Raw genomic sequence first — 23,157 nt, 5'->3', positions numbered from 1 at the left:
GGCCTCTCGGCTGAAAACATTGTTTCAATAAGTGGATGCTTTGTAACATTTCCTGCTGCTCTGTCTCCTGGAGCTCATTTGTATGGCTACTGAGCGTCCTGTGAGTGAAAGTCCTTTATCAGACGTGGCTTCTATCCCATCGAAAGAAGCGGCCTTTCTGCATGTGTAAGAGGTCAATGTCCCATGCACCCCTCCCCCTCGATAAAGCCTATACAGCTATTAATAAGTATGTTGGGAGGAATACGTCCATTACTGCCCACTGCCATTCCTTTCAACTAGTAGCGTCTATAATAAATGCTGTCAGGACAGGAAGGGTCACTAAAGGCTTAGATCCCTTCTTTGGGCGCGTGGTCTCAATAGATGGAGGAGGGGGGAGGGGATGAAGCAGTTGATTTGAGCGGGCATTTTGAATGTGGGGGAGGGGATGAGAAGCAGTTGATTTGAGCGGGTATTTTGAAATGGTTTACTATTTGTTTTCAGCCAATCAGAACATACCACCCACTTGATGAACCAATGAAAACGCCGTATCGGCTATAAAGCCCAGGCTACAGCGAGCAGCGTTCATTCCCTTTCGTTTTGCTACAATGGCCAGAACTAAGCAGACAGCCCGTAAGTCGACCGGAGGCAAGGCTCCCCGCAAGCAGCTAGCCACCAAAGCTGCTAGAAAGAGCGCCCCAGCTACCGGGGGAGTGAAAAAGCCTCACCGTTACCGTCCAGGAACTGTGGCTCTCAGGGAGATCCGCCGTTATCAGAAGTCCACCGAGCTGCTCATCCGCAAGCTGCCCTTCCAGCGCCTTGTCCGTGAGATCGCTCAGGATTTCAAGACTGATCTGCGCTTCCAGAGCTCTGCTGTCATGGCTCTGCAAGAGGCTAGCGAGGCTTACCTGGTTGGTCTTTTTGAGGATACCAACTTGTGCGCCATCCACGCTAAGAGGGTCACAATCATGCCCAAAGACATCCAGCTGGCTCGTAGGATCCGAGGCGAACGTGCTTAAGTTGAAACCTGCTAACACAAAACACAAAGGCTCTTTTAAGAGCCACCAAATCTGCACTCGAACGAGCTCCAACACATTCATAAAAACGTGTCTTTTAGCCTGTGACTTTGAGCGGGCTAGCTACGGAGCCCACACACTACAATGCTCAAATGTCCCCACATATCCCATTTTCACGTCAGGCAACGATGTAGCCATCATCTCTGCTGGTCTATTTCACTGGCGATTTTACAATAACTTCACTATTTAGAATCCATCGTGTGGAGAGGCAGCAGGAAAAAGACTACTTTTTCGCTTAGAGGAGAATACATAGTTAACACAGGAGTGCATATGCAAAGCTAGTAACAATGTTTCTATTTAAGTGGCTGCAAGCATGTATTAAATGTAGGCAACAGTAACAATACACCAAAACCAGAGCTTTCTTGACAGTGTGTGTGTACGTACTTGCTCATATTTTTTTACATCCCCTACCATTAACAGAAGGCGGCTCCAAATCCTCCGATGGTTCAAAAATGCGGTCTACAAATACAGTGTTTAGCAACCTTTCCCGTCTAGATGTTTGGGAGCAGCCTCTACTACTATCTCCTTCTCGGTGTATCTATGTAGATAGCAGGCAATTTATCAGGTGTGGAAGGGGTTAAAGTGATTAGGTTCAGTCTTTTAGTGAAAAAGTGGGTGGCCCTGAAAAGGGCCTTTGGGTTAATGGGGTGTGCGGTAAAGTCAAGCCCGAGTTTTAACCTCCGAAGCCATAGAGAGTGCGGCCCTGGCGCTTAAGAGCATAAACTACGTCCATGGCGGTGACAGTCTTCCTCTTGGCATGCTCGGTGTAAGTGACGGCGTCCCGGATGACGTTCTCCAGGAATACCTTCAGCACCCCGCGAGTCTCCTCATAGATGAGGCCGGAAATACGCTTCACGCCTCCCCTGCGAGCAAGGCGACGAATTGCAGGCTTGGTAATGCCCTGGATGTTGTCACGAAGAACCTTCCTGTGACGCTTAGCGCCACCTTTTCCGAGACCCTTTCCTCCTTTGCCTCTGCCAGACATGGTTCTGCTCTTCTTTCTGCACGAACGATATGAGATGCTGTGCAAAGCTCTTCCTTATATACTCCTCGGACGGACCGTATGGGGACCTGCAGCAAAGGAGGCGGGCGTTTTAAACACGCCCCTTCACTTTTTTTTTTCCTCTCAATAATATGCTTAACCCTCTCCTTCCGTGCTCGAAATGGTTCTGGCTTTTAAAACCAAAGCTGTTTATGCTTCAAAAGATTTCACAATCGTGAAGTCTTTTGAAGTATAATCATTTTATCATGTCTTTAGTGTTTCTTTGATAGTCGGCTTAGCTACTGCACAAGGTATCATTTCTTGGGCTTTATCACTCTTTGAATATCGAAATAAGCGCCCGTTTCACACGTGGAGAGAGGACGAGGACAGTCCCTTTTATTATCACCATGTACAAAATCGCAATCCCTAAAATATGTTCTGCTTTATTATCTTACTGAAAAAGGCAATAACATTAAATCTAGTCTGGAAGGACACTGTGTGATATTCTATATATTATATGCGTTTCTCACTAAAACTGGCCTTTCGCAATTTAATGAAGAAACACCCTCAGTATCTTAGAACGGAGGGAATTTCTAAGCCAAAAAAAAATAAAAAAAATCAACGCTCAAGTGTAGCACTGGTATACGGGGACTTAGCCACACCGACAAGATACATTCCTGTGTAATCTTTTCGAGCACTAGATGCTGGGATTACAGGATTCATTAGGTTATTCCTGACTTTAGAATGAGGGATGGAGGGGGAACGATATGTGTGACATGACACCAAAACAAACACGTTGCCATCACTGATATATAGCTCTGAAATGAGAATGTGGTGGCTCTTACAAGAGCCTTTGGGGTTTGGAAAATAAAATTAAATGCGAGCAAGGCTTATTTCTTTTTGGGAGCTGCCTTTTTAGCCTTTGCAGGACTCTTTGCGGCTTTGGGTTTGGCTGCCTTTTTGGCAGGGCTCTTCACGGTCTTCTTAGCCGGGCTTTTCACTACCTTCTTGGGCTTGGCGGCTTTGACTTTCTTCGGACTTTTGGTGGCCTTTTTAGCGGAGGCGGCCGGCTTTTTGGCCTTTTTCGGGCTCTTTGCAGCTACCTTCTTAGGTTTGGCTGGAGACTTGGTGGCTTTCTTCGGGGCAGGCTTCTTGACTTTAGCCGGTGCCTTTTTCTTGGTAGCCTTGTCCTTGCTCTCCGCCTGCTTTTTGTTGAGCTTGAAGGAGCCGGAAGCTCCGCTTCCTTTGACCTGGACGAGAGTGCTTTTAGTCACCAAGCCCTTGAGAGCCAGCTTGAGGCGGCTGTTATTCTTTTCCACATCATAACCAGAAGCAGCCAAAGCCTTCTTCAGAGCTGCCAGGGACACCCCGCTGCGCTCTTTAGAAGCGGACACAGCTTTGACAATGAGCTCGGACACGCTAGGACCGGAGGGCTTAGCGGCTTTCTTGACACCGGCTGCTTTCTTGGGCTGCTTCTTCTTGGAGGCGCTTTCTACCGCAGGTGCGGCGGCGGGAGCTGGGGCGGCTTCAGACATGGTCACTATTCTCTATGAAGATCAAGCAATAATACGCGCCCGCAGCAGCCTCCAAATTATACATCTCCAGCTAGCATCTTATTGGCTGATCTAACCACGCTCTGATTGGATACAGTCTTATGACACACCCTCCACTGTCCCTACTCCATCTTTTCACACTCTGCTCTCACACTGTGTTTCCGAATGGATAAAACGAATACATTTAGGTAAAATAAGAGGACGGAGGTCGATGCCATCTATCGTGGAATGTACTAAACTATCTAACCAAGAATTCATTAGCAGCTCCATGGGTCCCGAGGGTTGTCACGATCTAGCAGAGCCGGTGAAAGCTGACACATCTCCTTTGGGATGAGCCTGATGTTCTCCACAAACATTACTGTGATAACTATTAAAAGAATATATTCCAAGGTTTTCTTTCTCACTCTTATGCAAGAAAGGGAAGGGGCCCGTGTTATCAAGGTGGGTTGAAGCTCGTGTCGTAAAGAAACAGAGAAAAGGGATTTTGATCCTCGTTTGTTCAGACAGGTAGCTCAGGTAGGATGTAGTAAGATCATAGCAGAAGAGCTCTTAGTCGTGGCAATTTTTAAATTACATAATTACATAATTGTATGTTATATATCTATGTTTACCCTCTAACAACAACTAAGACCAGTTATATTAAAACACACACACTGTGGGGGCGTGGCCTAGCGAGCAACGCGGATGGTCGCACTGATCTGAGCTCCGCAAGCCGCCGGCCCAACAAAGCTAAGAAAAAAGCTTATCGCTGACTCCAAAAGACCTGACTACTGGGAAACATCATGGCTAACACGAAGCAGAAAAAACAAACGGAAAAAACGGACCGATCCGACTTTTTTCAGACCCGTACATCGACGCCTAAAACTTCAGGCCTCACGGAACGGGACCAAGATGGCGACGGCGGGAATGACACAGTGCCGCTGCAATCGTCTCCTGGGCCGCAAAACCTGCCTGTCACGCAGGATTTCCTGCAGAGCTGTCTGGACGACATGTCCAGCAAAATTCTCACCTCAATCCAGAGCACCCTGCGGGAACTTCGCAAAGAAGTGCAAGAACTGGGAGACAGGACAACACATGTGGAACAGAGAGTGGAAGACCAAGCTGCAGCACATAATGACATGGCTGACCAGATGCAGCATGTACAGCAACAATTGGAATTCACACAGCGCAAGGTAATGGACCTAGAGGATCGCTCTAGGCGCCAGAACTTACGAATAAGAGGCATCTCTGAAGAAGTGAAGCAGCAGGAGCTCCATGCGTTCCTGATAGGGTACTTTAAAGAACTAGCACCAGACCTGCCCGCAGAGGTACTACTTTTAGACAGGTACCACAGGGTCCAAAAGCCAACGTTCCTACCACAAGATACCCCCAGGGATGTGCTCACACATCTGCACTACTTCCATGTAAAAGAGGCACTACTACAAGCCACAAGGGGAGAACGTGAATTGCCACAGAAATACAGACACATCAAAGTATTCACTGATCTATCAGCGGCCACACTTCAAAAGAGAAAAGAATTCAAAGACATCACGGAAGCACTGCGACAGAACGATGTGCAATACAGATGGGGATACCCAATCCGCCTTCTAATAAGGAGAAACGGTACGGTGACGACGGCCAGCACACCAGAGGAGGGTCGGAAAATCCTGCGCAGCTGGAACATTGCAACGAACCCAGAGGGAAAGAACGCTGCACCACGAGCCAGAATGCCACCGGAGTGGAAAAAGCAAAAAAAATGAACTGACTGACAAATATATGGACTCTGTTGCGGTACCAAACGAGGTCCCGACCAAGACTGGTCATCCAACGAGTCGCAAGTATAATTACACCACACATCCGCATAACACAAGGCTATACCATGAGGCTGCACCACACACATGCAAACAGATGAAACAACGTATAGACGATACCGGGAACGAGAGATAGTTCCCGTGGGTAAAAAAGTGCCTATTGATAGGGCAGAGACACGTTACAAACAAAACAAAAAAAAAAAAAAGTAGTTGCACACACTGGTAGAAGCAGGCTGCCATTGTAAGGGAAGAAAGAACCCAGGCTTCACCCGCATCTACCGATAAGTAATCAACACACGACACGGACATGGCTGTCATGTGATGAATGACAGCACATATCGGGCCTAGCGAGCTCACCCACTGATCTCTACTTCTTATACACGCACACGACTACCACGCTCCTACCCGGCACTATCTAGTTAGTGCCTCACCCTTCATTGGGAAATGTACACTGATCTTGATTTTACTGTATATATGTTAAATGTTGTAATGATTTCTTCCTATGTTATGGAAAAAGACTGCATTACTGTTGCACCCTACCTATACCCACCTCTCCAACCCTCACCCTCCAAACAGGGACCAGTCCGCAGGTCAACCCTTAAGCACAAGACAAGCGCAAATCAGGGAGAGCATACACCTATGTCAGGGAACCTCCAGAGAATAAAGTTGGTCACATGGGGAATGAGCAGCGGGACTGCTACACGAGCCCTTAGGATCAGGATACTCACTAAAGAAGGTAGCACCTACAGACAAATCTTGCCACCCAATGACCCACGAAACAACCGCCAGTATACCCAATAGAACATGAGAATATACTGTCATAATGTAAAGGGGTTGAATACCCCGGTGAAACGCCACTGCCTGACCAGAGATCTGCACAAAATACACCCCGATGTTGTATGCCTACAAGAAACCCACCTTAAACAGACCATAACCATAGCACGGGCACAATTCCCCACGCAGTACCATAGCACCTACACATCAAAAACTAGGGGAGTATCTATCTTAATCAGTAGAGATGTGTCCTTTAAGCTGTTATACGAATCTATAGACCCGCAAGGGAGATATATAATACTAGTGTGTGAAATTAATAATCTGGAACACACGATAATCAACATGTATGCACCCAACACAAATCAGAGAAATTTTTTGCATAAACTGATTGCACAAATCACACCGGTTCAAAGAGGCGTTACCACCATATGTGGAGATCTGAACCACATTCTGGATCCGCGATGGGACACCACGGTCCCCCCACACACACCCAGGTCCACAACACTGACACGAGAATGTAAACCTCTAACGCGACTATTTAGAGACCATGACTTATACGACGCATGGAGGGTGCTACACCCGGAAGAGAGAGATTATACTTTCTTTTCTCAAGCACACAACACGTATTCTCGCATAGACGGGTTTTACATAAAAGGCTCATTCCTAAATCAGCTTAAGGCCTGCTCCATAGGTACCATCACGTGGTCCGATCATGCCCCCATAACCCTAGAACTACAGGATGCCTATGACTACAAACATCGCAGCCCTTGGCGCCTGAATGAGTCCATACTACATGATGAGCGTTTCTGCGAGCGTTTAGGGGAAGACATTAAACAGTATTTTGAGACGAACACACACCCAGACATTTCCCCAGAAACCCTCTGGCAAGCACACAAACCAGTAATCAGAGGATTAATCATAGGGAAAGCTAGCGCACTGAAACAGAAATCTCAGGCAAAAATGAAAAGCTGGCTGAAAACACTGTATAGCCTCAACAAACAAAACCAACTGACCCCGTCACCAATGCTACAGACGAAAATAAAGGAACAACTAAATGACATTAGGGAACACGACCTGGCAGTAATGGGATTTAGCCTTAGAAAACTCAAGGCGACGCAATATACACAAGGCAATAGGGCGAGCAAACTTCTAGCCAGAAGACTAACACAAAAAAGCATGAACACAAAGATCCCGTACCTACTAAACTCCAATGGGGAGAAAAGAGTAACGCCCAAAGACATCAGCGACATATTTGCAGACTACTATACGACCCTGTACAATTTAGGGCAAGATCCAAACACCATACAGCCAACCCTTGGGAACATAGAACGCTACCTGGAAAAAATAACCCTACCCTCACTAACAGAGGAACAAATAAACACACTACAGGCCCCTATAACCGAGGCCGAAATTCTGCAGGCCATCACACATCTCCCTCCTGGGAAAGCACCAGGGCCGGATGGCCTCACGAACGCCTACTATAAGAAATTTGCCAGCACCTTGACCCTACACCTAGCCAACCTGTTTAATGTATCCACGCAGAAAGAGAAAACCCCCGCAGATATGCTAGAAGCGCATATTGTTACATTGCCCAAGCCAGGGAAATCCCCCACGTGTAGCCAAAACTTTAGACCGATATCGCTGCTCAATACTGACACCAAGTTATATGCTAAAGTCCAAGCCACCAGGCTCACCCACATCATCCCCACACTGATACATGACGACCAAGTGGGCTTCACCACGGGTAGACAGGGATCCGACAACACAAGGAAGGTAGTGGACCTTGTGCACAGCCTGCTTCGGATCCGGGGAGGGGGTGTTCTACTCTCCCTGGATGCCGAAAAAGCTTTTGATCGGCTTGCCTGGCCGTTTCTGGAAGCTGTGCTCCGCAAATACAAATTCCCCCAGGGGTTTTTGAGTGCAGTAAAAGCACTGTATTCCCGTCCCACGGCAAGGGTACTGAATGCTGGATTCATGTCTAAACAAATTACGATAACTAATGGGTCGAGACAGGGATGTCCCTTATCCCCGTTACTATACATTCTAGCGCTGGAACCACTGGCAGCAGCCATAAGAGCAGACCGATCCATACGGGGAATAACCCTGGGAGAGAGAGAGTACAAATTAAACCTCTTCGCGGATGATATCCTGGTAACAATTACACAACCGTTAATATCCTTACCAAACCTGATGGCACAAATACATGAGTATGGGGCAGTCTCGTACTACAAGTTAAATGTCACTAAGACGCAAGCTTTGGGGATAAATTTGGATAGTGACCTAGTGGACAGGCTGAAAATGGCATTTCAACTGGACTGGAGGGACGACTACGTGTCGTTTCTGGGACTTAAGATTCCCAGAAACCCAGCACGACTATTTAAACTAAACTACGAAAGTCTCCGAACAGTGATCATGGACACCATACAAAAATGGAAGGGAAAGTTTCTATCCTGGACAGGCCGCATAGCTGCGGTAAAAATGACACTTATACCCAAAATTCAATATCTCTTTCGTACATTGCAAATACCCATCCCGAAAAAGTTCCTATGAGTTGCAACATAGTAATAGACAGTATCAGGATGAAGTGAAACATTGTTTCAATAGGCTATAACAAAAGAGAAAGAAACGGATACACTTATCGAGTGAAATCCCTGGCCATGTAGCCATTTGGTAAAGTATTAGGTATAAGATCTCCTACAGTAGCAGCTTTTATAATATCCCTAATGCGACTTCAAGCGCTACCCTGAATAAGAAGCCTGTCCCTAATCTACAGTTACTAGATATACAGCCGCCCAACGAATATCTTCTAAGATCAAGTCCGGTATCTAGGTAGACTTGAAAGTAATAGAGCGGAGCAAACTGAGCATTAGGTGGCTAAATCAGCATGTGAGTGATACAAGTGTCTAAAATGTGCAAACACGAGCAGCTCGAGATCTTCAGAGTTACAGGACAGCATGGAAAGGGTTAAGTGAAAGGAAAGCTACACGTTTGCGTGAGCTTGTGGTGGGCAGCAAGTAAGCTGTAGAGTTGATGCATGGGTGTGATGCCAGCTCTGAGAGAGACAGTGTGGGTGGCTCTTAAAAGAGCCTTTGTGTTAGCGGGTGGTCAGGGAGGCGGACATTTACTTGGCGCTGGTGTACTTTGTGACAGCCTTGGTGCCCTCAGACACGGCGTGCTTTGCCAGCTCTCCGGGTAGTAGCAGGCGCACGGCAGTCTGGATCTCCCGGGAGGTGATGGTGGAGCGCTTGTTGTAGTGAGCCAGGCGAGAAGCTTCTCCTGCGATGCGCTCAAAGATATCATTGACAAAGGAGTTCATGATCCCCATTGCCTTGGAGGAGATGCCGGTGTCGGGATGGACCTGCTTCAGCACCTTGTACACGTAGATGGCATAGCTCTCCTTCCTGCTCTTTCTACGCTTCTTGCCATCTTTCTTCTGAGTCTTGGTGACGGCTTTTTTGGAGCCTTTCTTGGGGGCTGGTGCGGACTTTGCTGGATCAGGCATGATTAACGCTGTTAGCTCGCGAGCGAATAGCAAGCTGCTTGCTCCGGCGGTTCTATTTATAGGCGGACCATGTAAATGAGGCCCTTCCGCTTCCCTTCCTGCGATTGGTTGCTAAAGTCAGATGACGTAAGGAAGCGGCTGTTTAACACTAGCTCCAGCAATAGATTGGTTCCCTGTATAACGTGTCTCTAATTGGCTGCTTGTAAAGTCATCCAATCACAGAGCACAGTGTGTTTATAAATAGCCTGTGGTAGGGGAGGAGTTTTCATCTTCTTGCATTCAATCAAGAACAAACATGTCTGGCCGCGGAAAGCAAGGTGGAAAGACCCGTGCAAAGGCGAAGACTCGCTCATCCCGAGCGGGACTTCAGTTCCCAGTCGGCAGAGTCCACCGTTTGCTGAGGAAGGGCAATTATGCAGAGCGTGTGGGAGCCGGTGCCCCCGTCTATCTGGCTGCAGTGCTGGAGTACCTGACCGCTGAGATTCTGGAGCTGGCAGGGAATGCCGCTAGAGACAACAAAAAGACCCGCATCATTCCCCGCCATCTCCAGCTCGCTGTCCGTAACGATGAAGAGCTCAACAAACTGCTGGGAGGAGTGACTATCGCCCAGGGAGGTGTCCTGCCTAACATCCAGGCTGTGCTGCTGCCCAAGAAGACCGAGAGCCACAAGCCCAAGAGCAAGTAAAGCGGACAGCTGCTGCACCTGCCTCCCTCACCTACCAAACACAAAGGCTCTTTTAAGAGCCACCCACGTTCTCCACAAAGAGCCGATTAATTGTTCTGCTGCGCGCAAACCGTTCCCTGTATCTACACACACACACACACACACCACGCTGGCAGCTCATAGGCAAGCTAAAATATTAGGGCGCTTCTGTCACAGCACTGACTGAGTCCCATTTGCAGTCCATATCCTGTCCAACATTCCAGCTATAGAACTAGTTAAAATCAATGGCTGCCATGCATGTCTATGATAAACGCAGCAGCAAATTAATACCAATTGGGGCAAGTGTATATAGTGTACAGGTCCTCTTTTGTTAAGCGGGGCATCTCTACATGTCGCTCACTCTCAGGATTCCCCCCTCTCCCGCTGTCTGGAGGACATGCCGGGTGAAACCTACTATGAGCGTTCAAATCCTAGCGGCGCTACAGCTCTGTTGTCTGTGCTGCTGGATGAGTTAACGCAGCCTTAATAGCCTGGCCTCTCGGCTGAAAACATTGTTTCAATAAGTGGATGCTTTGTAACATTTCCTGCTGCTCTGTCTCCTGGAGCTCATTTGTATGGCTACTGAGCGTCCTGTGAGTGAAAGTCCTTTATCAGACGTGGCTTCTATCCCATCGAAAGAAGCGGCCTTTCTGCATGTGTAAGAGGTCAATGTCCCATGCACCCCTCCCCCTCGATAAAGCCTATACAGCTATTAATAAGTATGTTGGGAGGAATACGTCCATTACTGCCCACTGCCATTCCTTTCAACTAGTAGCGTCTATAATAAATGCTGTCAGGACAGGAAGGGTCACTAAAGGCTTAGATCCCTTCTTTGGGCGCGTGGTCTCAATAGATGGAGGAGGGGGGAGGGGATGAAGCAGTTGATTTGAGCGGGCATTTTGAATGTGGGGGAGGGGATGAGAAGCAGTTGATTTGAGCGGGTATTTTGAAATGGTTTACTATTTGTTTTCAGCCAATCAGAACATACCACCCACTTGATGAACCAATGAAAACGCCGTATCGGCTATAAAGCCCAGGCTACAGCGAGCAGCGTTCATTCCCTTTCGTTTTGCTACAATGGCCAGAACTAAGCAGACAGCCCGTAAGTCGACCGGAGGCAAGGCTCCCCGCAAGCAGCTAGCCACCAAAGCTGCTAGAAAGAGCGCCCCAGCTACCGGGGGAGTGAAAAAGCCTCACCGTTACCGTCCAGGAACTGTGGCTCTCAGGGAGATCCGCCGTTATCAGAAGTCCACCGAGCTGCTCATCCGCAAGCTGCCCTTCCAGCGCCTTGTCCGTGAGATCGCTCAGGATTTCAAGACTGATCTGCGCTTCCAGAGCTCTGCTGTCATGGCTCTGCAAGAGGCTAGCGAGGCTTACCTGGTTGGTCTTTTTGAGGATACCAACTTGTGCGCCATCCACGCTAAGAGGGTCACAATCATGCCCAAAGACATCCAGCTGGCTCGTAGGATCCGAGGCGAACGTGCTTAAGTTGAAACCTGCTAACACAAAACACAAAGGCTCTTTTAAGAGCCACCAAATCTGCACTCGAACGAGCTCCAACACATTCATAAAAACGTGTCTTTTAGCCTGTGACTTTGAGCGGGCTAGCTACGGAGCCCACACACTACAATGCTCAAATGTCCCCACATATCCCATTTTCACGTCAGGCAACGATGTAGCCATCATCTCTGCTGGTCTATTTCACTGGCGATTTTACAATAACTTCACTATTTAGAATCCATCGTGTGGAGAGGCAGCAGGAAAAAGACTACTTTTTCGCTTAGAGGAGAATACATAGTTAACACAGGAGTGCATATGCAAAGCTAGTAACAATGTTTCTATTTAAGTGGCTGCAAGCATGTATTAAATGTAGGCAACAGTAACAATACACCAAAACCAGAGCTTTCTTGACAGTGTGTGTGTACGTACTTGCTCATATTTTTTTACATCCCCTACCATTAACAGAAGGCGGCTCCAAATCCTCCGATGGTTCAAAAATGCGGTCTACAAATACAGTGTTTAGCAACCTTTCCCGTCTAGATGTTTGGGAGCAGCCTCTACTACTATCTCCTTCTCGGTGTATCTATGTAGATAGCAGGCAATTTATCAGGTGTGGAAGGGGTTAAAGTGATTAGGTTCAGTCTTTTAGTGAAAAAGTGGGTGGCCCTGAAAAGGGCCTTTGGGTTAATGGGGTGTGCGGTAAAGTCAAGCCCGAGTTTTAACCTCCGAAGCCATAGAGAGTGCGGCCCTGGCGCTTAAGAGCATAAACTACGTCCATGGCGGTGACAGTCTTCCTCTTGGCATGCTCGGTGTAAGTGACGGCGTCCCGGATGACGTTCTCCAGGAATACCTTCAGCACCCCGCGAGTCTCCTCATAGATGAGGCCGGAAATACGCTTCACGCCTCCCCTGCGAGCAAGGCGACGAATTGCAGGCTTGGTAATGCCCTGGATGTTGTCACGAAGAACCTTCCTGTGACGCTTAGCGCCACCTTTTCCGAGACCCTTTCCTCCTTTGCCTCTGCCAGACATGGTTCTGCTCTTCTTTCTGCACGAACGATATGAGATGCTGTGCAAAGCTCTTCCTTATATACTCCTCGGACGGACCGTATGGGGACCTGCAGCAAAGGAGGCGGGCGTTTTAAACACGCCCCTTCACTTTTTTTTTTCCTCTCAATAATATGCTTAACCCTCTCCTTCCGTGCTCGAAATGGTTCTGGCTTTTAAAACCAAAGCTGTTTATGCTTCAAAAGATTTCACAATCGTGAAGTCTTTTGAAGTATAATCATTTTATCATGTCTTTAGTGTTTCTTTGATAGTCGGCTTAGCTACTGCACAAGGTATCATTTCTTGGGCTTTATCACTCTTTGAATATCGAAATAAGCGCCCGTTTCACACGTGGAGAGAGGACGAGGACAGTCCCTTTTATTATCACCATGTACAAAATCGCAATCCCTAAAATATGTTCTGCTTTATTATCTTACTGAAAAAGGCAATAACATTAAATCTAGTCTGGAAGGACACTGTGTGATATTCTATATATTATATGCGTTTCTCACTAAAACTGGCCTTTCGCAATTTAATGAAGAAACACCCTCAGTATCTTAGAACGGAGGGAATTTCTAAGCCAAAAAAAAATAAAAAAAATCAACGCTCAAGTGTAGCACTGGTATACGGGGACTTAGCCACACCGACAAGATACATTCCTGTGTAATCTTTTCGAGCACTAGATGCTGGGATTACAGGATTCATTAGGTTATTCCTGACTTTAGAATGAGGGATGGAGGGGGAACGATATGTGTGACATGACACCAAAACAAACACGTTGCCATCACTGATATATAGCTCTGAAATGAGAATGTGGTGGCTCTTACAAGAGCCTTTGGGGTTTGGAAAATAAAATTAAATGCGAGCAAGGCTTATTTCTTTTTGGGAGCTGCCTTTTTAGCCTTTGCAGGACTCTTTGCGGCTTTGGGTTTGGCTGCCTTTTTGGCAGGGCTCTTCACGGTCTTCTTAGCCGGGCTTTTCACTACCTTCTTGGGCTTGGCGGCTTTGACTTTCTTCGGACTTTTGGTGGCCTTTTTAGCGGAGGCGGCCGGCTTTTTGGCCTTTTTCGGGCTCTTTGCAGCTACCTTCTTAGGTTTGGCTGGAGACTTGGTGGCTTTCTTCGGGGCAGGCTTCTTGACTTTAGCCGGTGCCTTTTTCTTGGTAGCCTTGTCCTTGCTCTCCGCCTGCTTTTTGTTGAGCTTGAAGGAGCCGGAAGCTCCGCTTCCTTTGACCTGGACGAGAGTGCTTTTAGTCACCAAGCCCTTGAGAGCCAGCTTGAGGCGGCTGTTATTCTTTTCCACATCATAACCAGAAGCAGCCAAAGCCTTCTTCAGAGCTGCCAGGGACACCCCGCTGCGCTCTTTAGAAGCGGACACAGCTTTGACAATGAGCTCGGACACGCTAGGACCGGAGGGCTTAGCGGCTTTCTTGACACCGGCTGCTTTCTTGGGCTGCTTCTTCTTGGAGGCGCTTTCTACCGCAGGTGCGGCGGCGGGAGCTGGGGCGGCTTCAGACATGGTCACTATTCTCTATGAAGATCAAGCAATAATACGCGCCCGCAGCAGCCTCCAAATTATACATCTCCAGCTAGCATCTTATTGGCTGATCTAACCACGCTCTGATTGGATACAGTCTTATGACACACCCTCCACTGTCCCTACTCCATCTTTTCACACTCTGCTCTCACACTGTGTTTCCGAATGGATAAAACGAATACATTTAGGTAAAATAAGAGGACGGAGGTCGATGCCATCTATCGTGGAATGTACTAAACTATCTAACCAAGAATTCATTAGCAGCTCCATGGGTCCCGAGGGTTGTCACGATCTAGCAGAGCCGGTGAAAGCTGACACATCTCCTTTGGGATGAGCCTGATGTTCTCCACAAACATTACTGTGATAACTATTAAAAGAATATATTCCAAGGTTTTCTTTCTCACTCTTATGCAAGAAAGGGAAGGGGCCCGTGTTATCAAGGTGGGTTGAAGCTCGTGTCGTAAAGAAACAGAGAAAAGGGATTTTGATCCTCGTTTGTTCAGACAGGTAGCTCAGGTAGGATGTAGTAAGATCATAGCAGAAGAGCTCTTAGTCGTGGCAATTTTTAAATTACATAATTACATAATTGTATGTTATATATCTATGTTTACCCTCTAACAACAACTAAGACCAGTTATATTAAAACACACACACTGTGGGGGCGTGGCCTAGCGAGCAACGCGGATGGTCGCACTGATCTGAGCTCCGCAAGCCGCCGGCCCAACAAAGCTAAGAAAAAAGCTTATCGCTGACTCCAAAAGACCTGACTACTGGGAAACATCATGGCTAACACGAAGCAGAAAAAACAAACGGAAAAAACGGACCGATCCGACTTTTTTCAGACCCGTACATCGACGCCTAAAACTTCAGGCCTCACGGAACGGGACCAAGATGGCGACGGCGGGAATGACACAGTGCCGCTGCAATCGTCTCCTGGGCCGCAAAACCTGCCTGTCACGCAGGATTTCCTGCAGAGCTGTCTGGACGACATGTCCAGCAAAATTCTCACCTCAATCCAGAGCACCCTGCGGGAACTTCGCAAAGAAGTGCAAGAACTGGGAGACAGGACAACACATGTGGAACAGAGAGTGGAAGACCAAGCTGCAGCACATAATGACATGGCTGACCAGATGCAGCATGTACAGCAACAATTGGAATTCACACAGCGCAAGGTAATGGACCTAGAGGATCGCTCTAGGCGCCAGAACTTACGAATAAGAGGCATCTCTGAAGAAGTGAAGCAGCAGGAGCTCCATGCGTTCCTGATAGGGTACTTTAAAGAACTAGCACCAGACCTGCCCGCAGAGGTACTACTTTTAGACAGGTACCACAGGGTCCAAAAGCCAACGTTCCTACCACAAGATACCCCCAGGGATGTGCTCACACATCTGCACTACTTCCATGTAAAAGAGGCACTACTACAAGCCACAAGGGGAGAACGTGAATTGCCACAGAAATACAGACACATCAAAGTATTCACTGATCTATCAGCGGCCACACTTCAAAAGAGAAAAGAATTCAAAGACATCACGGAAGCACTGCGACAGAACGATGTGCAATACAGATGGGGATACCCAATCCGCCTTCTAATAAGGAGAAACGGTACGGTGACGACGGCCAGCACACCAGAGGAGGGTCGGAAAATCCTGCGCAGCTGGAACATTGCAACGAACCCAGAGGGAAAGAACGCTGCACCACGAGCCAGAATGCCACCGGAGTGGAAAAAGCAAAAAAAATGAACTGACTGACAAATATATGGACTCTGTTGCGGTACCAAACGAGGTCCCGACCAAGACTGGTCATCCAACGAGTCGCAAGTATAATTACACCACACATCCGCATAACACAAGGCTATACCATGAGGCTGCACCACACACATGCAAACAGATGAAACAACGTATAGACGATACCGGGAACGAGAGATAGTTCCCGTGGGTAAAAAAGTGCCTATTGATAGGGCAGAGACACGTTACAAACAAAACAAAAAAAAAAAAAAGTAGTTGCACACACTGGTAGAAGCAGGCTGCCATTGTAAGGGAAGAAAGAACCCAGGCTTCACCCGCATCTACCGATAAGTAATCAACACACGACACGGACATGGCTGTCATGTGATGAATGACAGCACATATCGGGCCTAGCGAGCTCACCCACTGATCTCTACTTCTTATACACGCACACGACTACCACGCTCCTACCCGGCACTATCTAGTTAGTGCCTCACCCTTCATTGGGAAATGTACACTGATCTTGATTTTACTGTATATATGTTAAATGTTGTAATGATTTCTTCCTATGTTATGGAAAAAGACTGCATTACTGTTGCACCCTACCTATACCCACCTCTCCAACCCTCACCCTCCAAACAGGGACCAGTCCGCAGGTCAACCCTTAAGCACAAGACAAGCGCAAATCAGGGAGAGCATACACCTATGTCAGGGAACCTCCAGAGAATAAAGTTGGTCACATGGGGAATGAGCAGCGGGACTGCTACACGAGCCCTTAGGATCAGGATACTCACTAAAGAAGGTAGCACCTACAGACAAATCTTGCCACCCAATGACCCACGAAACAACCGCCAGTATACCCAATAGAACATGAGAATATACTGTCATAATGTAAAGGGGTTGAATACCCCGGTGAAACGCCACTGCCTGACCAGAGATCTGCACAAAATACACCCCGATGTTGTATGCCTACAAGAAACCCACCTTAAACAGACCATAACCATAGCACGGGCACAATTCCCCACGCAGTACCATAGCACCTACACATCAAAAACTAGGGGAGTATCTATCTTAATCAGTAGAGATGTGTCCTTTAAGCTGTTATACGAATCTATAGACCCGCAAGGGAGATATATAATACTAGTGTGTGAAATTAATAATCTGGAACACACGATAATCAACATGTATGCACCCAACACAAATCAGAGAAATTTTTTGCATAAACTGATTGCACAAATCACACCGGTTCAAAGAGGCGTTACCACCATATGTGGAGATCTGAACCACATTCTGGATCCGCGATGGGACACCACGGTCCCCCCACACACACCCAGGTCCACAACACTGACACGAGAATGTAAACCTCTAACGCGACTATTTAGAGACCATGACTTATACGACGCATGGAGGGTGCTACACCCGGAAGAGAGAGATTATACTTTCTTTTCTCAAGCACACAACACGTATTCTCGCATAGACGGGTTTTACATAAAAGGCTCATTCCTAAATCAGCTTAAGGCCTGCTCCATAGGTACCATCACGTGGTCCGATCATGCCCCCATAACCCTAGAACTACAGGATGCCTATGACTACAAACATCGCAGCCCTTGGCGCCTGAATGAGTCCATACTACATGATGAGCGTTTCTGCGAGCGTTTAGGGGAAGACATTAAACAGTATTTTGAGACGAACACACACCCAGACATTTCCCCAGAAACCCTCTGGCAAGCACACAAACCAGTAATCAGAGGATTAATCATAGGGAAAGCTAGCGCACTGAAACAGAAATCTCAGGCAAAAATGAAAAGCTGGCTGAAAACACTGTATAGCCTCAACAAACAAAACCAACTGACCCCGTCACCAATGCTACAGACGAAAATAAAGGAACAACTAAATGACATTAGGGAACACGACCTGGCAGTAATGGGATTTAGCCTTAGAAAACTCAAGGCGACGCAATATACACAAGGCAATAGGGCGAGCAAACTTCTAGCCAGAAGACTAACACAAAAAAGCATGAACACAAAGATCCCGTACCTACTAAACTCCAATGGGGAGAAAAGAGTAACGCCCAAAGACATCAGCGACATATTTGCAGACTACTATACGACCCTGTACAATTTAGGGCAAGATCCAAACACCATACAGCCAACCCTTGGGAACATAGAACGCTACCTGGAAAAAATAACCCTACCCTCACTAACAGAGGAACAAATAAACACACTACAGGCCCCTATAACCGAGGCCGAAATTCTGCAGGCCATCACACATCTCCCTCCTGGGAAAGCACCAGGGCCGGATGGCCTCACGAACGCCTACTATAAGAAATTTGCCAGCACCTTGACCCTACACCTAGCCAACCTGTTTAATGTATCCACGCAGAAAGAGAAAACCCCCGCAGATATGCTAGAAGCGCATATTGTTACATTGCCCAAGCCAGGGAAATCCCCCACGTGTAGCCAAAACTTTAGACCGATATCGCTGCTCAATACTGACACCAAGTTATATGCTAAAGTCCAAGCCACCAGGCTCACCCACATCATCCCCACACTGATACATGACGACCAAGTGGGCTTCACCACGGGTAGACAGGGATCCGACAACACAAGGAAGGTAGTGGACCTTGTGCACAGCCTGCTTCGGATCCGGGGAGGGGGTGTTCTACTCTCCCTGGATGCCGAAAAAGCTTTTGATCGGCTTGCCTGGCCGTTTCTGGAAGCTGTGCTCCGCAAATACAAATTCCCCCAGGGGTTTTTGAGTGCAGTAAAAGCACTGTATTCCCGTCCCACGGCAAGGGTACTGAATGCTGGATTCATGTCTAAACAAATTACGATAACTAATGGGTCGAGACAGGGATGTCCCTTATCCCCGTTACTATACATTCTAGCGCTGGAACCACTGGCAGCAGCCATAAGAGCAGACCGATCCATACGGGGAATAACCCTGGGAGAGAGAGAGTACAAATTAAACCTCTTCGCGGATGATATCCTGGTAACAATTACACAACCGTTAATATCCTTACCAAACCTGATGGCACAAATACATGAGTATGGGGCAGTCTCGTACTACAAGTTAAATGTCACTAAGACGCAAGCTTTGGGGATAAATTTGGATAGTGACCTAGTGGACAGGCTGAAAATGGCATTTCAACTGGACTGGAGGGACGACTACGTGTCGTTTCTGGGACTTAAGATTCCCAGAAACCCAGCACGACTATTTAAACTAAACTACGAAAGTCTCCGAACAGTGATCATGGACACCATACAAAAATGGAAGGGAAAGTTTCTATCCTGGACAGGCCGCATAGCTGCGGTAAAAATGACACTTATACCCAAAATTCAATATCTCTTTCGTACATTGCAAATACCCATCCCGAAAAAGTTCCTATGAGTTGCAACATAGTAATAGACAGTATCAGGATGAAGTGAAACATTGTTTCAATAGGCTATAACAAAAGAGAAAGAAACGGATACACTTATCGAGTGAAATCCCTGGCCATGTAGCCATTTGGTAAAGTATTAGGTATAAGATCTCCTACAGTAGCAGCTTTTATAATATCCCTAATGCGACTTCAAGCGCTACCCTGAATAAGAAGCCTGTCCCTAATCTACAGTTACTAGATATACAGCCGCCCAACGAATATCTTCTAAGATCAAGTCCGGTATCTAGGTAGACTTGAAAGTAATAGAGCGGAGCAAACTGAGCATTAGGTGGCTAAATCAGCATGTGAGTGATACAAGTGTCTAAAATGTGCAAACACGAGCAGCTCGAGATCTTCAGAGTTACAGGACAGCATGGAAAGGGTTAAGTGAAAGGAAAGCTACACGTTTGCGTGAGCTTGTGGTGGGCAGCAAGTAAGCTGTAGAGTTGATGCATGGGTGTGATGCCAGCTCTGAGAGAGACAGTGTGGGTGGCTCTTAAAAGAGCCTTTGTGTTAGCGGGTGGTCAGGGAGGCGGACATTTACTTGGCGCTGGTGTACTTTGTGACAGCCTTGGTGCCCTCAGACACGGCGTGCTTTGCCAGCTCTCCGGGTAGTAGCAGGCGCACGGCAGTCTGGATCTCCCGGGAGGTGATGGTGGAGCGCTTGTTGTAGTGAGCCAGGCGAGAAGCTTCTCCTGCGATGCGCTCAAAGATATCATTGACAAAGGAGTTCATGATCCCCATTGCCTTGGAGGAGATGCCGGTGTCGGGATGGACCTGCTTCAGCACCTTGTACACGTAGATGGCATAGCTCTCCTTCCTGCTCTTTCTACGCTTCTTGCCATCTTTCTTCTGAGTCTTGGTGACGGCTTTTTTGGAGCCTTTCTTGGGGGCTGGTGCGGACTTTGCTGGATCAGGCATGATTAACGCTGTTAGCTCGCGAGCGAATAGCAAGCTGCTTGCTCCGGCGGTTCTATTTATAGGCGGACCATGTAAATGAGGCCCTTCCGCTTCCCTTCCTGCGATTGGTTGCTAAAGTCAGATGACGTAAGGAAGCGGCTGTTTAACACTAGCTCCAGCAATAGATTGGTTCCCTGTATAACGTGTCTCTAATTGGCTGCTTGTAAAGTCATCCAATCACAGAGCACAGTGTGTTTATAAATAGCCTGTGGTAGGGGAGGAGTTTTCATCTTCTTGCATTCAATCAAGAACAAACATGTCTGGCCGCGGAAAGCAAGGTGGAAAGACCCGTGCAAAGGCGAAGACTCGCTCATCCCGAGCGGGACTTCAGTTCCCAGTCGGCAGAGTCCACCGTTTGCTGAGGAAGGGCAATTATGCAGAGCGTGTGGGAGCCGGTGCCCCCGTCTATCTGGCTGCAGTGCTGGAGTACCTGACCGCTGAGATTCTGGAGCTGGCAGGGAATGCCGCTAGAGACAACAAAAAGACCCGCATCATTCCCCGCCATCTCCAGCTCGCTGTCCGTAACGATGAAGAGCTCAACAAACTGCTGGGAGGAGTGACTATCGCCCAGGGAGGTGTCCTGCCTAACATCCAGGCTGTGCTGCTGCCCAAGAAGACCGAGAGCCACAAGCCCAAGAGCAAGTAAAGCGGACAGCTGCTGCACCTGCCTCCCTCACCTACCAAACACAAAGGCTCTTTTAAGAGCCACCCACGTTCTCCACAAAGAGCCGATTAATTGTTCTGCTGCGCGCAAACCGTTCCCTGTATCTACACACACACACACACACACACCACGCTGGCAGCTCATAGGCAAGCTAAAATATTAGGGCGCTTCTGTCACAGCACTGACTGAGTCCCATTTGCAGTCCATATCCTGTCCAACATTCCAGCTATAGAACTAGTTAAAATCAATGGCTGCCATGCATGTCTATGATAAACGCAGCAGCAAATTAATACCAATTGGGGCAAGTGTATATAGTGTACAGGTCCTCTTTTGTTAAGCGGGGCATCTCTACATGTCGCTCACTCTCAGGATTCCCCCCTCTCCCGCTGTCTGGAGGACATGCCGGGTGAAACCTACTATGAGCGTTCAAATCCTAGCGGCGCTACAGCTCTGTTGTCTGTGCTGCTGGATGAGTTAACGCAGCCTTAATAGCCTGGCCTCTCGGCTGAAAACATTGTTTCAATAAGTGGATGCTTTGTAACATTTCCTGCTGCTCCCGAACATTTCCCGAAAAAGTTCCTAAAAAATATGCAACATTCCCTTAACACATTCATATGGGAAGGAAAAAAGGTACGGGTAGCAGCGGGAACGTTGCAACAACCAGTGAGCAAAGGGGGGTTGGGCCTGCCAAATCTAACGGCGTACTGTAGAGCAGCATACCTCCATAACATAGCACAAATAAACCTCCCGACCCAAACCCCACAATGGGTAACAATAGAATCCCACTGGGCACCTCAACAAGACCTCAAAGCTATATTATGGTTACATAGATGCCCTAAGCACACACGTGAGGCCCTACTACCCAGCACACAGAACCTGTTAAGAATGTGGGACACAATGAAACATAAAATGATGTCGAGCCCTAAACTATCTATGGCCACGCCAATACAAACAATAGGCATCGAAATCCCCACATTCGCATGGGAAACATGGAAGAAAGGGGGTATACACCACATATACCAAGTTATAGACAGGGGAAAACTAAAAACACTGCTAGACATCCAGAAGGAATACACACTGCCCACCAAGACCACATTCTCCTACCTACAACTCAAATCATATGTAGCAGACAAACTGAAACACCAAACAGGTATCAGCGACAGTAAAGAAATGACGATATTTGAAAGGCAATGCGTGGGAGCGGCGCCTCTCAAAAAGACAATGTCTTGGGGGTATCAAAAACTAGTCTCCGCACAAACACACACACTAGAGCACATAAAAAGAGAATGGCACGGGGAAATAGGCCAAACATTTTCTAATGATGAGTGGGACAGGGCGTACTCGGCACATCGTGGGCTCACTGCCTGCGCCACCCACCTAGAATTGCAACGCAAAATCATGTATCGATGGTACCTAGTACCAGCGAAGCTACATAAAATATGGCCCCACACCAGCAATGTATGCTGGAGATGCGGAAGGGCGGTGGGCACGATGCTCCACGTCTGGTGGTCCTGTGACAAAATAAGCCCACTGTGGGAAGCGGTGACTCATTTACTCCAAAAATTACTGCCTGACACAAGGTTGGACCAGCCACAGGAATGCCTATTATTCATGATACCAGGGGGCATCCCAAAACATATTAAAATCACTATATATCACACTCTGATTTCTGCCCACCTACTAATATCTAGGCTCTGGAAAAAAACCACCACGCCAACGATAACCGAGCTGGTGAAACAGGTTGATCAAAACTGGTCATATGAACTAATGGCAACGGCACAGCTTGGCACACGCCCGAGCGTCCGAACGGCCCACGAGACGTGGGGAAAAATTAGGACGCTCAGCAACACCCAATGAGACACCGACTCAAACTACCCCCACACGCCCGTGTGGTGAGAGACTGTCCCCAAAATCACATAATTACTGAATAGTTACTTGATAAATAAAGAAAA

At 47.6% G+C, this 23,157-nt stretch overlaps 8 protein-coding genes across 8 annotated transcripts; 2 read left to right on the top strand and 6 right to left on the bottom strand.

Annotated features, from left to right (window-relative positions):
• Window positions 1-1,725: 1,725 nt before the first annotated feature.
• LOC134584805 (histone H4) lies at window positions 1,726-2,037 on the bottom strand. Its single transcript, XM_063440628.1, has one exon. The coding sequence runs from the start codon at window positions 2,035-2,037 to the stop codon at window positions 1,726-1,728; it is 312 nt and encodes a 103-aa protein (XP_063296698.1).
• An 887-nt stretch (window positions 2,038-2,924) lies between these two features.
• On the bottom strand, window positions 2,925-3,572 carry LOC134584746 (histone H1B-like). Its single transcript, XM_063440578.1, has one exon. It carries the CDS (start codon window positions 3,567-3,569, stop codon window positions 2,925-2,927), a length of 645 nt encoding a protein of 214 aa, XP_063296648.1. The 5' UTR covers window positions 3,570-3,572.
• Window positions 3,573-9,272: 5,700 nt separating this feature from the next.
• Window positions 9,273-9,653, bottom strand: LOC134584742 (histone H2B 1.1-like). Its single transcript, XM_063440575.1, has one exon. The coding sequence runs from the start codon at window positions 9,651-9,653 to the stop codon at window positions 9,273-9,275; it is 381 nt and encodes a 126-aa protein (XP_063296645.1).
• A 295-nt stretch (window positions 9,654-9,948) lies between these two features.
• On the top strand, window positions 9,949-10,338 carry LOC134584739 (histone H2A type 2-B-like). The gene has a single exon (XM_063440572.1). It carries the CDS (start codon window positions 9,949-9,951, stop codon window positions 10,336-10,338), a length of 390 nt encoding a protein of 129 aa, XP_063296642.1.
• Window positions 10,339-12,574: 2,236 nt separating this feature from the next.
• On the bottom strand, window positions 12,575-12,889 carry LOC134584751 (histone H4). The gene has a single exon (XM_063440581.1). The coding sequence runs from the start codon at window positions 12,884-12,886 to the stop codon at window positions 12,575-12,577; it is 312 nt and encodes a 103-aa protein (XP_063296651.1). The 5' UTR covers window positions 12,887-12,889.
• Window positions 12,890-13,773: 884 nt separating this feature from the next.
• LOC134584747 (histone H1B-like) lies at window positions 13,774-14,421 on the bottom strand. Its single transcript, XM_063440579.1, has one exon. The coding sequence runs from the start codon at window positions 14,416-14,418 to the stop codon at window positions 13,774-13,776; it is 645 nt and encodes a 214-aa protein (XP_063296649.1). The 5' UTR covers window positions 14,419-14,421.
• A 5,700-nt stretch (window positions 14,422-20,121) lies between these two features.
• LOC134584741 (histone H2B 1.1-like) lies at window positions 20,122-20,502 on the bottom strand. The gene has a single exon (XM_063440574.1). The coding sequence runs from the start codon at window positions 20,500-20,502 to the stop codon at window positions 20,122-20,124; it is 381 nt and encodes a 126-aa protein (XP_063296644.1).
• Window positions 20,503-20,797: 295 nt separating this feature from the next.
• Window positions 20,798-21,187, top strand: LOC134584738 (histone H2A type 2-B-like). Its single transcript, XM_063440571.1, has one exon. The coding sequence runs from the start codon at window positions 20,798-20,800 to the stop codon at window positions 21,185-21,187; it is 390 nt and encodes a 129-aa protein (XP_063296641.1).
• The last annotated feature ends 1,970 nt before the right edge of the window (window positions 21,188-23,157 follow it).

This window comes from Pelobates fuscus, unplaced genomic scaffold, assembly GCF_036172605.1.
Source record: "Pelobates fuscus isolate aPelFus1 unplaced genomic scaffold, aPelFus1.pri scaffold_24, whole genome shotgun sequence".
Classification (NCBI taxonomy): domain Eukaryota; kingdom Metazoa; phylum Chordata; class Amphibia; order Anura; family Pelobatidae; genus Pelobates; species Pelobates fuscus.
The sequence above is the reverse complement of the archived record's forward strand: the minus strand, read 5'-3'. Positions and strand labels throughout refer to the sequence as shown.

Excerpts from the sequence above, each read along its gene's own strand:
- LOC134584805 (XM_063440628.1), bottom strand. The coding sequence starts at position 2,037 with ATGTCTGGCAGAGGCAAAGGAGGAAAGGGTCTCGGAAAAGGTGGCGCT.
- LOC134584751 (XM_063440581.1), bottom strand. The coding sequence starts at position 12,886 with ATGTCTGGCAGAGGCAAAGGAGGAAAGGGTCTCGGAAAAGGTGGCGCT.
- LOC134584746 (XM_063440578.1), bottom strand. The coding sequence starts at position 3,569 with ATGTCTGAAGCCGCCCCAGCTCCCGCCGCCGCACCTGCGGTAGAAAGC.
- LOC134584739 (XM_063440572.1), top strand. The coding sequence starts at position 9,949 with ATGTCTGGCCGCGGAAAGCAAGGTGGAAAGACCCGTGCAAAGGCGAAG.
- LOC134584741 (XM_063440574.1), bottom strand. The coding sequence starts at position 20,502 with ATGCCTGATCCAGCAAAGTCCGCACCAGCCCCCAAGAAAGGCTCCAAA.
- LOC134584738 (XM_063440571.1), top strand. The coding sequence starts at position 20,798 with ATGTCTGGCCGCGGAAAGCAAGGTGGAAAGACCCGTGCAAAGGCGAAG.
- LOC134584742 (XM_063440575.1), bottom strand. The coding sequence starts at position 9,653 with ATGCCTGATCCAGCAAAGTCCGCACCAGCCCCCAAGAAAGGCTCCAAA.
- LOC134584747 (XM_063440579.1), bottom strand. The coding sequence starts at position 14,418 with ATGTCTGAAGCCGCCCCAGCTCCCGCCGCCGCACCTGCGGTAGAAAGC.